This window comes from Miscanthus floridulus, unplaced genomic scaffold (assembly GCF_019320115.1).
Source record: "Miscanthus floridulus cultivar M001 unplaced genomic scaffold, ASM1932011v1 fs_421_1_2, whole genome shotgun sequence".
In the NCBI taxonomy this organism is placed as follows: Eukaryota; Viridiplantae; Streptophyta; class Magnoliopsida; order Poales; family Poaceae; genus Miscanthus; species Miscanthus floridulus.
This window is the reverse complement of record NW_027096726.1, coordinates 21,445-38,953: the sequence shown is the minus strand read 5'-3', so window position 1 is coordinate 38,953 and position 17,509 is coordinate 21,445. Positions and strand designations below refer to the sequence as shown.

The window sequence follows — 17,509 nt, the reverse complement described above, 5'->3', positions numbered from 1 at the left end:
GAAGACGAGCGCCTCTGAAAGTGTGTTATTCTAAGCGGTTCTGCCACATGCCTCCTTTTTGAAAGGCAAGCCCTGGATCATTCTAAGCCTCCTATGTTTTATAAATATCACTTGAGTCCTTTATATTTGATGCATTAGGTTATATGAGTTGATTGGAACCACTTGATGCATATAATTTCCTTATCCAGAAATATACCTTGAACCCTATATAGGTACAGGATCGAATAAATGCTTAGCAATGCTTAGTTGGTAGAAGTCGGGTGATTTCTTGTCACCTGCAAGATATAGGTAGATATCAAATCACAGTTGGCTATATTTGCTATCGTATAAAAGAACCATGGGATGATGTAAATGGAGGCCAGACAGAGTCTATGTAGTAGGGAAAAACTCATGTGATTCCATCTATGCCAATTAAGGACCGCATCGTTGTTGGTACTCGGTCATTTTGAACACATGCCTCTCACTTAGCTGGCCGGATAACTTGCGTCGACCGCGAAGCCGAGTAGCTCAACTCAGGCTGGGCCCTGTATCAAAGTGCGCACTCTGGATGATAGTAAGGATGTGTGGGGAGCTAGACGTGAGCCCAAGGGTAGGCTAGGCCTGAACGTCCTGGCAGTTGGTTGTCCCTGATTATGCGGTACTGATCGAACCCGCCAAATGTGTACCTGAGTTGTACCAAAGACGACCTAAGACAACCTTAGCATAGGTATGTCTAGGTTTGTGTTAGGAATAACTGCCCAGCTGGTTGCAATCGATTTGAATCGCCGTCTCTCCCGGATAGTGAGAAACTTGACTGAGCTTCCTTCTATCGTAGTGATTAATGGCAAGTGGAATGGTTCTGAGAATGAAAATAATTGGCTATGGTTATTATTGTTCTGCTACTTAATTATATAACACATGTTTGGCATAGGTTAGTTGTTAATCTAGAGATGAATAGCTATAATTAACTTAGTGGCCGAATTATAAAATAGGTAGTTCAACTAGTCGCTTTTTATGCAAAACGATATCAAGCTAGCTCCACTTACAAAGCCTTGCGTGATACTTGGTGTCACTTTATTTTTAGTTTATGACGGGTAAGTCTAGCTGAGTACCTTCTCGTACTCAGGGTTTATTTCCCACTTGTTGCAGATGACACGGTATAGCATGGGTATTGTAAGAATTGCTTCTCTCCCTCCGTGGACAAGGAGTAAGGCCGCGGGCAAGGCTCTTCTATGTTGTCTTACATATGATGCTTTTGTTGGACTTGATCACAAACTAGCATGTATTTGAACAAGTGTGTGTGATGATAGTTTTAAAACTATATTGCTTCCGCTACTATATTTGAACTTGGGTTGTAATAACTCCTTTCATACTCCAATCACTACAGGAAAACGCCTCTTTGCCGACTGCTTGCCCCGGTCGGCAAAGGCATAAACCCAGTCGGCAAAGGCTTTGCCGACCGCAAAGCCACGTGGCAGTCGGCAAAGAGCAGTCGGCAAAGCCTGGGTCGGCAAAGGCGGATTTGTCGACTGCCACGTGGCACACAGTCGGCAAATCCTTTGCCAACTGCCACGCCAGTAGTCAGCATAGCCACGTGGCGCCGTCAGCCCTGACGGTAGGCTTTGCCGACTGCTGGTTCCTCGGCAGTCGGCAAAGAATTTTTTTTTCAAAAATTGTTTGCCGACTAGCCGCCAGCTCGGCAGTCGGCAAAGAAAGAAAATATTTTTTTTTTGAAATGTTCTTTGCCGACTGCTTTCGGAGTTGCGGTCGACAAAGATTTGACCTCTTTGCCGACTGCCTCCCATTGCAGTCGGCAAAGACTCTGTCCTAGGGTTTTTTTGCCCAGTCGGCAAAGCTGGAATTTTTTTTTTGCTTTTGTTTTCTGTTTTCTCGCATCAAAACCCTGCAAAATCACAAATTATAATCCAATTTCACCAGAAGCACCGGTAGCACCATTTATATCACAATTTCATCACATTTGTCGCCAACATCACCACATATATCACAATAACGCACAACATCACATATATCTCACATATATGTCACAATAACAACCACACAAGTGCATTACCTGCCCTTTTCAGGATGTAATCGGCCGGCCCCCTTTTCCATTTCCTGCCGGGCGCAGGGGTCTTCATCACCAGGTTTGGTCTATCACAGATCATCTCCAGGTCCAGTCTAGCCTTGACATTATCCTTCGACTTTTTGCCAACATCCATGAGTGTTGCCCAGAGTGCCTCGGCCACATTCTTTTCTGTGTGCATTACATCGATGTTATGTGGAAGAAGAAGGTCCTTGAAGTAGGGGAGCCTAGTTAAGCCCGATATATGAGTCCACATGTGGTCCCGAGCATATCCCTTAAACCCACCTGTTTCCTCAGGTTCGAGAGCCTGTATGTCGGCAAGGACGGCGGCAGGGCTCTTAACCTACGGAATGGGGCCGGTGACTTGAACGCCTTTCGTGAAGTGCTTTACATCTAGCCTGAATTCATGGTTCTCAGGCAGGAATTGGCGATGCTTGTCGAAAGAAGAAAACTTGCTGCCCTTGGCTAGCCAGGTGAACATCACATCTGCCTTGCATGTCGGGCAAGGGAACTTCCCGTGAACACACCACCCGCTGAATAAGCCATACGCCAGGAAGTCATGCATTGAATACTGGTACCACACATGCATTCTGAAGTTCCTCTTCGTAGCCCGGTCGTACGTGAGTACCCCCTCTTCCCAAGCAAGTTCCAATTCATCCCACACCGGCTGCATGAACACACCCATATTGTCGCCCGGGTGTCCAGGTATTATCAGCGTCGAGAGCACGTTCTTAGGTTCAAACATGACGCCGGGGGGGAGATTGAGGGGGATCACAAACACGGGCCAGCAAGTGTACGGGGCCACCATCATTCCAAACGGGTTGAACCCATCTGTTGCCAGCGCTACGCGTACATTTCGAGCCTCCATAGCCTTGACAGGATTCATGTTATCGAAGTGCTTCCATGCATCACCGTCCGCCGGGTGTACCATCTTGTCAGGATGGTATCTTTTGCCATTCTTGTGCCACATCATCTGTTTCGCGGACTCCTCCGTCATATACAGCCGTTGCAGCCTTGGTAGGAAAGGAAGGTGCCGTACGACCTTCTCAGGGACCTTAGACTGTTTCATGCTGCCATCAGAGCCTTCTACCAACACGAAACTAGAGGCATTGCACTTCGAACAGGTTTTTGCTTCCTCGAGGTCTCCCCTGAACAGGACGCACCCCTTCGGACAAGCATGGATCCCCTCATACGGCATCTTAAGTGCACGAAGGAGCTTCTGTGTAGCGTAGGTGTTCGTCGGCAGGACATGATCTGCCGGAAGCAGTCCCCCAACAATGCTCAACACGAGATCGAAGCCGTCTCGACTAATGCCCAGCTACGACTTCAACCCTATCAGGCGTGAGACGGCATCCAGTTGCGTAAGCTTTGTCTTCTCATGAAGGGGCTTCTGTGCCGACTCCATCATGTCGTAGAAGGCCTTCGCGGTTTCCTCCGGATCTTCCTCCACATCCATTCCTTCGCCAAACCGTGCTTCGTGGAAGTCTGCCATCATGTCTGCCATCCCGGCATCGCCATCATACTCCTCGAGGACGGGTCGCACCACCTCGTCCCTAATAGGATGGTATTCACCATGGTGGCGCCAACGGGTATAGTTTGGAACGAACCCGTGCTTGAACAGATCTCTCAACACCTAAGCCTTTACTTTCTTCTTCTTGTTCCTGCACTCGCTGCAGGGACACGGCATCCGAATCGACCCTTTAGCAGCTGGGCCAAATGCATGCTCTAGGAACTCAGTCGTCCCCCTGATCCATTCGTGGCTCTTACTTGCGAAGCCCGAGTACATCCACTCACGGTCACCCATGCTCTGTCATGCGGCAATGTTAACATGTGATAAAACCAGCAAGTGCATCTACAACGCGCTCCTACCATCTAATAGGTGAAGGATAGGTCCTAATCCCACCCGAGCATGCGCAGACGAGGTTAGCTTCCATGCTCTGCTCCCGTCCGAGACGGAATTTCGGCAGCACCTCCCCGCTGTTCTCCCAATACATGTCCCAGTGGGGAGAGTGTGTATCCAGAGAACAACGGGGAGGTCCTGCCGAAACTCCGACTCGGACGGGAGCGGAACATGGGAGCTAACCTCGTCTGCGCATCCTCGGGCTGTCCAAATAACGTGGACAATCCGAAACGGATACGGTTATACATATGCGAAGAACGCATACTTCCAACCGTATCTGTTTCGGACGGGAGACGCCTAACTGGGTAACGCGACCTATGACTACATGTGGCGGAAAGAGGGGTCATACCGCAGGTGCCGGTGAAGAAAGGCTAGCGGGGCAGTGCCGAGTCGTGCTCATCCGGCTAGCCTCCAATGGGAGCCCTCCTGAAAAAGAAAAACAATTAGTGAGAACGAAAAATTTCGGCAGCACCTCCCCTGTACGGGAAGGTTACCAAACCTGCAAGAAAAGACGTCACGATGGCCGACAAACACATATACATGTCAGGCACGATGGCCGACAACCACAAATGTATTTCCAATCCATGCAGAAGAATATAAGCAGGTATTAACAAAGTAAACTACTACTACTAGTAGTACTACTACCTCGTCGTCACGGACGGCGTCACCGGCGCGTGGAGCAGAGGCGCGTGCGAGGACGGCGAGGCGAGGCGAGGACAGCGAGGCGAGGACGGCGCGGCGAGGACGGCGACGCAGGGCCAGCGGACGGCGGACGGCGCGCGGACGGCGCGCGGACGGCGGACGGCGGACGGAGCGGGGCACGCCGGATCGGGGCGGGGCAGCGACGGCGCCGGGGCGGGTCGGGGCGAGGCCGCGACCGCTGCGGGGCCGACGCCGGAGCTGCACGCGGCGGCGCGCCTGGCCGGGGCCGGATCGGGGCGGGGCAGCGCCGTGAGGGGCCTGGGCGGAGCGGTCGGCGCCGGGAGGGGCCCAGCGCGGGGGGCCAGCGCGGGGGGGGACGCGCCGCGGGGGTGGCCAGCGCGGGGGAGGAGCGTGGGGGGGAGGGGGGGCGCCGCCGGGGAGGGACCAGCGTGGGGGGGGGGCGCGCCGTCGGGGAGGGCCGCGCCGCGCGGGGGAGGGCGCCCGCGCCGCCTGGGAGGGCGCGCGCAGGCCGCCGGGGAGGGGGCGCGCGGCCGCCGGGGAGGGGCGCGCGCGGCCGGGGGAGGAGGAGGAGGGGATCCGCCGGCGCGGGAGAGAGGGAGGGGAGGGGCCGCGGGGGGAGGGGGAGGGGCGCGGGGGGGATGTGCCGGCGGCCGGCCGGGCGACGGCGTCGACGGCGGGGGGCGGCCTGGGTGGCGGCGGTGGGCGAGCGGGTTATTTGGGGCAGGCGGGCGGGATTTTGGGGAGGGGGGAGGGCGGGCCGAGCGGATAAGGCGACGTTTTTCTTTTTTTTTTATTTTTTTCCCTTTGCCGACTGCCAGCATGTGACGCAGTCGGCAAAGGTCTATTATTTTTTTTTCAAAAAATTATTTTTTTAATTTTTTTAAAAAATACTTTGCCGACTGCTCTGCTCCCTGGCAGTCGGCAAAGGTTATTTTTGATTTTTTTCTCAGAAATTCTTTGCCGACTGCCATCCTCCCTGGCAGTCGGCAAAGGCTCTTTGCCAACTGCCACTGATGGCAGTCGGCAAAGAATTAATTTTTTTTTCGATTTTCGATCCCAGTTTTTTTGTGTTGCCTTGCTACAGTAAGTACATGATATATTCCAAGTTTGGGGTCATTTTGATTTATTTTGCTATATTCCATTGATTTTTTCTGTTTCTTTGATTTTTTCCGGCAGCTCCAGATTTGAACTGCAGGTACATGAAATAATGGAATCTGGCGATTCAGAAAATGATATTCATGATGTTTGGAGCATGTTGAGGCCGTGTGCGGGGCCTCGCGTGAAATTTCGACCGTGTTGGTGTCGGAACACGCCGAGCCACGCGCGTGAAAAGTGTTTTTAAATTTTATAAAATTGAAACGGAGTCCGAAAATGACGAAACTTGACGACGTGTCTTGTCATCGCATGCGGAGGCTGTGGTAAAAATTTGAGAAAGTTTCGAGCAAGTGGCGACGTCGGGTGGCTAAAACCTGGACATCTCCACATGTGATACTCGAAACTTTCTCAAATTTTTACCACAGCCTCCGCATGCGATGACAAGACACGTCGTCAAGTTTCGTCATTTTCGGACTCTGTTTCGATTTTATAAAATTTAAAAACACTTTTCACGCGCGTGGCTCGGCGTGTTCCGACACCAACACGGTCGAAATTTCACGCGAGGCCCCGCACACGGCCTCAACATGCTCCAAACATCATGAATATCATTTTCTGAATGGCCGGATTCCATTATTTCATGTACCTGCAGTTCAAATCTGGAGCTACCGGAAAAAATCAAAGAAACAGAAAAAATCTACGGAATATAGCAAAATAAATCAAAATGATCCCAAACTTGGAATATATCATGTACTTACTGTATCAAGGCAACACAAAAAACTGGGATCGAAAATCAAAAAAAATAAAAATTCTTTGCCGACTGCCAGGGAGGATGGCAGTTGGCAAAGCCTGCGCCTTTGCCGATTGCTGACGGAGTGGCAGTCGGCAAAGGTGACGGTGTGGATGGCGTCAACCATGGCCTGCCTTTGCCGATTGCAATTCTTTGCCAACTGCCTGGCAGTCGGCAAAGCCAGGCAGTCGGCAAATCCTGCTTTGCCGACTGCAGGAAATTCCAGTTGGCAAAGGGACCTCTTTGCCGAGTGTCGAAAAAAAACAGTTGGCAAAGAAAATTGCAGTCGGCAAAGAGCCAGTTTCCTGTAGTGAATGTATGGTGAACTACTTGTGAACTTATGTAACATGTGGCTTGTATGTTGAATCATGTACCATCTTGGTTGTATGTTGGATTATTCGAGGTCCTTTGTGATACTTGACGGACTACCGGGTTTATACGGGCTCAAGTATGACAGTGCGATCGCTCTGTGGTTGCTATTATACTTGTGCTCTTATAAATTGAACGGTTCTGTCATACTAAGCTAGGTAAAAGATAGCTACCCTGGAGGGCAGGAAGGAAGGTGTTATATTTATTGGTTGTCTTGGAGATGGAGTACCCTCGGAGGGGGGACACGTGGCCGGGGCGTCGCTAGCGAGTGGGAGGCCGGCGGCTCAGGAGGCGTTGAGGGCCGGGTCCCTGACCCACTGTTCACCTCCGCGCAGCACTTCTCCGGCGGCCGTCCCAGCGGGCTGCCCGGGGTCACGTACTGCAGGCAGTCGGACACCTTGGCTAGCAGGACGGTGCATCCCCCGGCTGGCGCCAGAGCCGGCGCAGACGCCTGTTGTTGCGATTGCGACTCAGCCCCGGCTGCCTGGGCGAGAACGACAAGCATGACGACGGGCATGCTGGTGGTGGTGGTGGGGATGGGGACGCCTCGCAGCATGGCGATTATTGAGTAGTGACTGGTCTCAGCGCCTTTCAGAGGTAATGAAGCCAGCCGTCTAGAATGAGGGCTGTACGGGTCTTATGTGTATTTATAGGGTGCGTTAACTCGTCCCGGTTGCATTGGAAGCAGACAGAAGGAAGGAACAAGTACATGTTACACTATATGAATGATTTTCTAATTAAGCTGCATGCCAAGGTTTATACTAGTCGTCACAGATCAATTCACGTGCGGCATGTAACCAAACCGGCTATCCCCATATTCCCCGCTTGGGAAATTTGGAATGCTGGGAAATGGAAGGACGTACGTAGACCGGCACCAAAAGATAGCGATCTGTGCAAGCTGCCAAGGTTTACGATGAATTGGAAGTTGATCGGCAGTAGGCTGCCGTACCTGGACTGCATGCATTTTGTGTAAGCTAGCTTCTCCATATGTTCTGCAACTGGAGGTAAGCTGCTGTCATGGTTCATTTACGCTACATAGACTGATTTGTGTGAGTTGCCAAGATGATACGTTTAGGTCAAGTGAACGGGCGAACCGCCTATAAATACAGCCATTCGGTTGCATGGGCACTTCACCACATCAAGGACACACAAGCACCGTGCCTTTAGCACATCCACATCAAAGTACATATAGCGCACTGAAGATGGATGCGGTTACAGTAGCTGGTCATTTCAAGGATAAGATCATCTTCATCACTGGCTCCACTGGCTTTCTTGGAAAAAGTATATATAGCTATATATAATTATATATCCAGCTAACGCCTCTAGCATGCATTTCAAGACATGTATACGTATATTGTTGAGGGAACTGCATGCTCATATATATAGTACTCACAAATGCTCTCACGCTTAATTCAAACTTGAGGACTCCTCCGTCATATACAGCCGTTGCAGCCTTGGTAGGAAAGGAAGGTGCCGTACGACCTTCTCAGGGACCTTAGACTGTTTCATGCTGCCATCAGAGCCTTCTACCAACACGAAACTAGAGGCATTGCACTTCGAACAGGTTTTTTGCTTCCTCGAGGTCTCCCCTGAACAGGACGCACCCCTTCGGACAAGCATGGATCCCCTCATACGGCATCTTAAGTGCACGAAGGAGCTTCTGTGTAGCGTAGGTGTTCGTCGGCAGGACATGATCTGCCGGAAGCAGTCCCCCAACAATGCTCAACACGAGATCGAAGCCGTCTCGACTAATGCCCAGCTACGACTTCAACCCTATCAGGCGTGAGACGGCATCCAGTTGCGTAAGCTTTGTCTTCTCATGAAGGGGCTTCTGTGCCGACTCCATCATGTCGTAGAAGGCCTTCGCGGTTTCCTCCGGATCTTCCTCCACATCCATTCCTTCGCCAAACCGTGCTTCGTGGAAGTCTGCCATCATGTCTGCCATCCCGGCATCGCCATCATACTCCTCGAGGACGGGTCGCACCACCTCGTCCCTAATAGGATGGTATTCACCATGGTGGCGCCAACGGGTATAGTTTGGAACGAACCCGTGCTTGAACAGATCTCTCAACACCTAAGCCTTTACTTTCTTCTTCTTGTTCCTGCACTCGCTGCAGGGACACGGCATCCGAATCGACCCTTTAGCAGCTGGGCCAAATGCATGCTCTAGGAACTCAGTCGTCCCCCTGATCCATTCGTGGCTCTTACTTGCGAAGCCCGAGTACATCCACTCACGGTCACCCATGCTCTGTCATGCGGCAATGTTAACATGTGATAAAACCAGCAAGTGCATCTACAACGCGCTCCTACCATCTAATAGGTGAAGGATAGGTCCTAATCCCACCCGAGCATGCGCAGACGAGGTTAGCTTCCATGCTCTGCTCCCGTCCGAGACGGAATTTCGGCAGCACCTCCCCGCTGTTCTCCCAATACATGTCCCAGTGGGGAGAGTGTGTATCCAGAGAACAACGGGGAGGTCCTGCCGAAACTCCGACTCGGACGGGAGCGGAACATGGGAGCTAACCTCGTCTGCGCATCCTCGGGCTGTCCAAATAACGTGGACAATCCGAAACGGATACGGTTATACATATGCGAAGAACGCATACTTCCAACCGTATCTGTTTCGGACGGGAGACGCCTAACTGGGTAACGCGACCTATGACTACATGTGGCGGAAAGAGGGGTCATACCGCAGGTGCCGGTGAAGAAAGGCTAGCGGGGCAGTGCCGAGTCGTGCTCATCCGGCTAGCCTCCAATGGGAGCCCTCCTGAAAAAGAAAAACAATTAGTGAGAACGAAAAATTTCGGCAGCACCTCCCCTGTACGGGAAGGTTACCAAACCTGCAAGAAAAGACGTCACGATGGCCGACAAACACATATACATGTCAGGCACGATGGCCGACAACCACAAATGTATTTCCAATCCATGCAGAAGAATATAAGCAGGTATTAACAAAGTAAACTACTACTACTAGTAGTACTACTACCTCGTCGTCACGGACGGCGTCACCGGCGCGTGGAGCAGAGGCGCGTGCGAGGACGGCGAGGCGAGGCGAGGACAGCGAGGCGAGGACGGCGCGGCGAGGACGGCGACGCAGGGGCCAGCGGACGGCGGACGGCGCGCGGACGGCGCGCGGACGGCGGACGGCGGACGGAGCGGGGCACGCCGGATCGGGGCGGGGCAGCGACGGCGCCGGGGCGGGTCGGGGCGAGGCCGCGACCGCTGCGGGGCCGACGCCGGAGCTGCACGCGGCGGCGCGCCTGGCCGGGGCCGGATCGGGGCGGGGCAGCGCCGTGAGGGGCCTGGGCGGAGCGGTCGGCGCCGGGAGGGGCCCAGCGCGGGGGGGCCAGCGCGGGGGGGGACGCGCCGCGGGGGTGGCCCAGCGCGGGGGAGGAGCGTGGGGGGAGGGGGGGCGCCGCCGTGGAGGGACCAGCGTGGGGGGGGGGCGCGCCGTCGGGGAGGGCCGCGCCGCGCGGGGGAGGGCGCCGCGCCGCCTGGGAGGGCCGCGCAGAGGCCGCCGGGGAGGGGGCGCGCGGCCGCCGGGGAGGGGCGCGCGCGGCCGGGGGAGGAGGAGGAGGGGATCCGCCGGCGCGGGAGAGAGGGAGGGGAGGGGCGCGGGGGAGGGGGAGGGCGCGGGGGGGATGTGCCGGCGGCCGGCCGGGCGACGGCGTCGACGGCGGGGGCGGCCTGGGTGGCGGCGGTGGGCGAGCGGGTTATTTGGGGCAGGCGGGCGGGATTTTGGGGAGGGGGGAGGGCGGGCCGAGCGGATAAGGCGACGTTTTTCTTTTTTTTTTATTTTTTTCCCTTTGCCGACTGCCAGCATGTGACGCAGTCGGCAAAGGTCTATTATTTTTTTTTCAAAAAATTATTTTTTTAATTTTTTTAAAAAATACTTTGCCGACTGCTCTGCTCCCTGGCAGTCGGCAAAGGTTATTTTTGATTTTTTTCTCAGAAATTCTTTGCCGACTGCCATCCTCCCTGGCAGTCGGCAAAGGCTCTTTGCCAACTGCCACTGATGGCAGTCGGCAAAGAATTAATTTTTTTTTCGATTTTCGATCCCAGTTTTTTTGTGTTGCCTTGCTACAGTAAGTACATGATATATTCCAAGTTTGGGGTCATTTTGATTTATTTTGCTATATTCCATTGATTTTTTCTGTTTCTTTGATTTTTTCCGGCAGCTCCAGATTTGAACTGCAGGTACATGAAATAATGGAATCTGGCGATTCAGAAAATGATATTCATGATGTTTGGAGCATGTTGAGGCCGTGTGCGGGGCCTCGCGTGAAATTTCGACCGTGTTGGTGTCGGAACACGCCGAGCCACGCGCGTGAAAAGTGTTTTTAAATTTTATAAAATTGAAACGGAGTCCGAAAATGACGAAACTTGACGACGTGTCTTGTCATCGCATGCGGAGGCTGTGGTAAAAATTTGAGAAAGTTTCGAGCAAGTGGCGACGTCGGGTGGCTAAAACCTGGACATCTCCACATGTGATACTCGAAACTTTCTCAAATTTTTACCACAGCCTCCGCATGCGATGACAAGACACGTCGTCAAGTTTCGTCATTTTCGGACTCTGTTTCGATTTTATAAAATTTAAAAACACTTTTCACGCGCGTGGCTCGGCGTGTTCCGACACCAACACGGTCGAAATTTCACGCGAGGCCCCGCACACGGCCTCAACATGCTCCAAACATCATGAATATCATTTTCTGAATGGCCGGATTCCATTATTTCATGTACCTGCAGTTCAAATCTGGAGCTACCGGAAAAAATCAAAGAAACAGAAAAAATCTACGGAATATAGCAAAATAAATCAAAATGATCCCAAACTTGGAATATATCATGTACTTACTGTATCAAGGCAACACAAAAAACTGGGATCGAAAATCAAAAAAAATAAAAATTCTTTGCCGACTGCCAGGGAGGATGGCAGTTGGCAAAGCCTGCGCCTTTGCCGATTGCTGACGGAGTGGCAGTCGGCAAAGGTGACGGTGTGGATGGCGTCAACCATGGCCTGCCTTTGCCGATTGCAATTCTTTGCCAACTGCCTGGCAGTCGGCAAAGCCAGGCAGTCGGCAAATCCTGCTTTGCCGACTGCAGGAAATTCCAGTTGGCAAAGGGACCTCTTTGCCGAGTGTCGAAAAAAAACAGTTGGCAAAGAAAATTGCAGTCGGCAAAGAGCCAGTTTCCTGTAGTGAATGTATGGTGAACTACTTGTGAACTTATGTAACATGTGGCTTGTATGTTGAATCATGTACCATCTTGGTTGTATGTTGGATTATTCGAGGTCCTTTGTGATACTTGACGGACTACCGGGTTTATACGGGCTCAAGTATGACAGTGCGATCGCTCTGTGGTTGCTATTATACTTGTGCTCTTATAAATTGAACGGTTCTGTCATACTAAGCTAGGTAAAAGATAGCTACCCTGGAGGGCAGGAAGGAAGGTGTTATATTTATTGGTTGTCTTGGAGATGGAGTACCCTCGGAGGGGGGACACGTGGCCGGGGCGTCGCTAGCGAGTGGGAGGCCGGCGGCTCAGGAGGCGTTGAGGGCCGGGTCCCTGACCCACTGTTCACCTCCGCGCAGCACTTCTCCGGCGGCCGTCCCAGCGGGCTGCCCGGGGTCACGTACTGCAGGCAGTCGGACACCTTGGCTAGCAGGACGGTGCATCCCCCGGCTGGCGCCAGAGCCGGCGCAGACGCCTGTTGTTGCGATTGCGACTCAGCCCCGGCTGCCTGGGCGAGAACGACAAGCATGACGACGGGCATGCTGGTGGTGGTGGTGGGGATGGGGACGCCTCGCAGCATGGCGATTATTGAGTAGTGACTGGTCTCAGCGCCTTTCAGAGGTAATGAAGCCAGCCGTCTAGAATGAGGGCTGTACGGGTCTTATGTGTATTTATAGGGTGCGTTAACTCGTCCCGGTTGCATTGGAAGCAGACAGAAGGAAGGAACAAGTACATGTTACACTATATGAATGATTTTCTAATTAAGCTGCATGCCAAGGTTTATACTAGTCGTCACAGATCAATTCACGTGCGGCATGTAACCAAACCGGCTATCCCCATATTCCCCGCTTGGGAAATTTGGAATGCTGGGAAATGGAAGGACGTACGTAGACCGGCACCAAAAGATAGCGATCTGTGCAAGCTGCCAAGGTTTACGATGAATTGGAAGTTGATCGGCAGTAGGCTGCCGTACCTGGACTGCATGCATTTTGTGTAAGCTAGCTTCTCCATATGTTCTGCAACTGGAGGTAAGCTGCTGTCATGGTTCATTTACGCTACATAGACTGATTTGTGTGAGTTGCCAAGATGATACGTTTAGGTCAAGTGAACGGGCGAACCGCCTATAAATACAGCCATTCGGTTGCATGGGCACTTCACCACATCAAGGACACACAAGCACCGTGCCTTTAGCACATCCACATCAAAGTACATATAGCGCACTGAAGATGGATGCGGTTACAGTAGCTGGTCATTTCAAGGATAAGATCATCTTCATCACTGGCTCCACTGGCTTTCTTGGAAAAAGTATATATAGCTATATATAATTATATATCCAGCTAACGCCTCTAGCATGCATTTCAAGACATGTATACGTATATTGTTGAGGGAACTGCATGCTCATATATATAGTACTCACAAATGCTCTCACGCTTAATTCAAACTTGACCTGATTTACTACTCTCCTCTTCTATGATGTTTTACTTAATTCTTCTGCGCTTTGTACGGCAACTTTTGCTTATTCATTATTTCCGGAAGTCAACACATTGAATTACTTTGCTGCTTATATAGATTACATTGATTGACATGCAGTACTCTTAGAGAAGATACTGAGGGTTCAACCCGATGTGAAGAAGGTTTACCTCCTGGTGAGAGCTGCTGATACGGCAGCGGCCGAGGAGCGTGTCTTCAATGAGGTGCAAACAAATTATGTATTACTGGTAGAGAACAGAGCTTTACTCCTGGTGGGGAACCCCCTCTAGTCCCGGTTCCCCACCCGGGAGCAAGCATCCGAAACTAAAGAAGGGTCCTTTAGTCCCGGGTCAGGAACCGGGACTAAAGAGGACCTTTAGTCCCGGTGGGTAACACCAACCGGGACTAAAGGTGCCTCCTGACATGCCACGATGGCCGACACCCTTTAGTCCCGGTTGGTAATACGAACCGGGACTAAAGGTTTTTTTTTCTTTTTTCTTTTCTTTTTATTTTTTTTGTTTTCTTTTTAAAATAGGTTTTTGAAGTCGTATTGTACGCTGCTAATTATACATTTATACACGCGTATAGTATGTTTCGGTTCAAGCACAATGAACGTATTAAATCACACAATTCAAGCATATATATGTATATATATATATGTATATATATATATGCATGCATGCATGCATATGTGTATTTTACATTATATTATTTCATGTGCATATATTACAAAAGATTGCATTACAGTTGTTGTGATATAACAAGTTTCCTCTCATCCTCTAGCTTGGCTTCCATGGCAGTGTTGGGTCGAAGTAGAACTCGCCCTTGGAATCGATGACCTGCTCATTAAAAAATCCGGCTATAGACTCTTGAATTGCTTTGATTTGGTCTTGCCGTATGACCTTTTCCTCCAACCATCGAGCCTACAGGTTTGAATTAAAGGAAAATAAATTAATATATGTACATACATATATATATATAAAGACATAGTAACACAATCAATAATAATAATTAAATGAATATATAGTGTATTTTTAACGTACTTTGAGTCTCTCTGTAGGAGTTCTTTGGGAGACCACCTTGATAAACTTGCAAACATAGTAACTCACAGTAGTTGTTCCCCTGTTCCTGCCTCAGACACCACTTTACGAGAAAAAGATTTGTCATCCAATCTGGTGATCCGGTGAAAGCTATATGTTTAATTAATAAAGATGATGCGATTTAGGGGACTTACTTTCAAAGGGATTACATTCAGTGGCGCTTTGCATTTTCCCATGTGTTGCTTCTCAATAAAGGTTTTCCAAACACTGCCCAATAAAAAATTTGCCACGTCATCAGATATAGTTAATCATCATGTTTGTGTGTATATATAGTTGCTAGAGATACCAAAATTACCTCTGGATAATATCTATCATATCTTGGTAGTCTTGTTGTGGTTTTCTCATCGAGTCATAGATTATCAAGTGACTTTTCACCAGATCGATGTCCATCAATATCCAGTGATTGCTGCATGTGTTTATAGGATATAACGCATAACACTCATTAATTAACTAGAATCAACATATGAGCCATTAAGGATGATCGACATTATTAACACTCACTTGAAGTTGTAGGGAAAGAGTATATCCTTCTTGTGGCGTTGGTTCACTAAGAAGTTCATGAGGTTACTCTCTGACTCAGACTTCCAATTAGTCTTTGGAGTAACTGGGTCTTTGAATACTATATGGGGATCAACAAAACCAATTTCATTGCAGCCTTCCTTTCTGAGCTCTGTCATTGTAAATCTGCATATATATAGTACTTGTTAGGATAATTTATATGCATATACACACATATGATGAGTTTAATAATAGATCGAAAGAATTATTACTTACAGGCAATAGCAGCTAATGATAACTTTGTCCAGAGAGGTCAGGTGGCATAGTTGATGAAATTCTGCAAAGTCAACATACATAACATCATCGCCACAGGAACCAATGTTCGTCTCTAATTCTGACACCAACGCAGAAGTCTCCACCTGGTAGACGCCTGCATGTACCACTTGTTTAGCAGGTACATTTGCGTCCCTAGATCAGATAAGGCTTGAGGGTTGTATAGACTCTGGCCTAGTACAAATTTTTTCTTCCAAATATCAACCTCCGCCGCACTCTCAATGTTTCCATCACCAAACATCTGGTAAAGGTCGAGACCAGTCTCATCAATAAATTCACCAAGGTGATCCAAATCGACATCCGGAGGTATGTTTGCCTGATGCATTAATCCTAAATTCGAACCATATTCATTACCAACAACTAGCGGGGGGACTGATTGGTGCGATTGTTGTCCGAGTTGTGCAACTCCTTTCCCTGCCCGCTTCTTTTTCTGTGCCGCCTCAATTGACTTGGTGAGAGTGCGGTCATAGTCCGTTAACGTTGATTTGGACGGCTTACGAGATTCCCGCTGTTGTTGCTGGTAAGAAGCCACCTTTTTCTTAGAATATCTGGAGCTACGAAGAAGTATGGTTTCTCTGGGTTTCTCCTTGCTTCTTGATTCTTTTTAAGTTTGTCATAGAATCTGGACATATCTTTTTTATATGCATCAGTTCCTTCTTCCTTCTCTTCAGATATTATTTTGGGAATAGCCCTTGGTTTCACGGTGGCTTTCTTTGCCGGCGGGGACTGGTTCTTTGTTTGCGGGGCTGGCCTCTTGCTAGTACTTGGCTTCTTGGTAGGCGAGGGGCGGGGGAGGCGTTGGAGACCTCCTTGGAGGTGGTGGCAGCGGCGTTGGAGACCTCCTTGGAGGTGGCGGCTGCGGCGTTGGAGACCTCCTTGGAGATGGTGTGGATGCAGCCTCGCCTTCCAACACATTGTCATCGTATAGAGCACTATGATGATCTGGCGATTGAACAATTGGATTTAGGTTGGGGGAGGATCTGCTACAAAAAAAGGAATGACATATTATTATGAGCAGATTGTTAATTATTTAAGCCAATATAAATTAATGATGTAGTGTTTTCATCCGCACCTATGGTGAGGTAGTTCAGGAGGAGGTGGAGGCGACATCCCGGGAATGATGATGTAGCGCTTGCGCCATAGAATGAATGTCTTCTCTGCTTCTCCGAGAGTCTTCTCGCCATCACCTCCAGGAATGTCAAGAGGCAAATCACTAAAACCTTTTTCAGCTTTATCTACCGAGATGGTAGCATATCCTTCTTGGATTATATTCCCATGAATCCTTGGTGTCTTGGTTCGGTCGATAGGATTAACAAGACCGATAGCCACCTTGATTGTGGAATTCCCCTTCGGAATGTGTAGCTCACACGATGTACAAGGTTCAGTGATGTCATCCACAGGGAAGCGCAGTCCTGTGTCCCCTTGATTTGGTATCTCTGTGGAAGCGCAGCTGCTTTTCAACTGAATAGATTGGCTAATGTTGATTCCTAGGCTCTGATGTCTGCTTGCTTGCACTCACTGCTATTTGCACTTGCCTTCTGATTTCCTCCTGCATTCTCGCTTCAAGGTTTTTTTCCCGCTCCTGTGCTTCACGCACCGCTTCCTCCAACCTCTGGAGCCGCTGTGCCTCTTCTTCCTTCTTTCTCTGATGGCTTCTGTAGGAAGGTCTGTCCTGAGGGAATCCATGCTCCCACGAGACACTTCCTTTGCCTCTAGTTCGGCCACCGTGTTCAATAGTCCCGATGGCGTATGTCAGTTCATCCTTCTCTCTGTTGGGCCTGAACGCACCACTAGCAGTAGCTCTCTGAGCATAAAACAATCTTTCTGCTGCTTCTTGCAGTCTTGCGCCATAAACGCACTTCCCTGTCTCCTGGTCCAGTGTTCCCCCATGAGCGAAAAACCAATTCTTTGCACGCTCTCCCCACTCGAGTGATTCTGGTGTGATACCCTTGGCAAGAAGGTCTGCTTCCATTTTGTTCCACTTCTTAATGGCAGTCGGGTAG

The 17,509-nt window shown here is 50.2% G+C and overlaps 2 protein-coding genes across 2 annotated transcripts; both read right to left on the bottom strand.

Moving 5' to 3' along the window:
* Positions 1 to 4,603: 4,603 nt before the first annotated feature.
* LOC136531716 (vegetative cell wall protein gp1-like) lies at positions 4,604 to 7,432 on the bottom strand. Its single transcript, XM_066524372.1, has 2 exons — positions 7,195 to 7,432; positions 4,604 to 5,436 (listed from the first exon to the last, which is right to left on the bottom strand). The coding sequence occupies exons 1-2, from the start codon at positions 7,430 to 7,432 to the stop codon at positions 4,604 to 4,606; spliced, it is 1,071 nt and encodes a 356-aa protein (XP_066380469.1).
* Positions 7,433 to 9,858: 2,426 nt separating this feature from the next.
* Positions 9,859 to 12,685, bottom strand: LOC136531715 (uncharacterized). Its single transcript, XM_066524370.1, has 2 exons — positions 12,455 to 12,685; positions 9,859 to 10,563 (listed from the first exon to the last, which is right to left on the bottom strand). The coding sequence occupies exons 1-2, from the start codon at positions 12,683 to 12,685 to the stop codon at positions 9,859 to 9,861; spliced, it is 936 nt and encodes a 311-aa protein (XP_066380467.1).
* Positions 12,686 to 17,509: the final 4,824 nt, after the last annotated feature.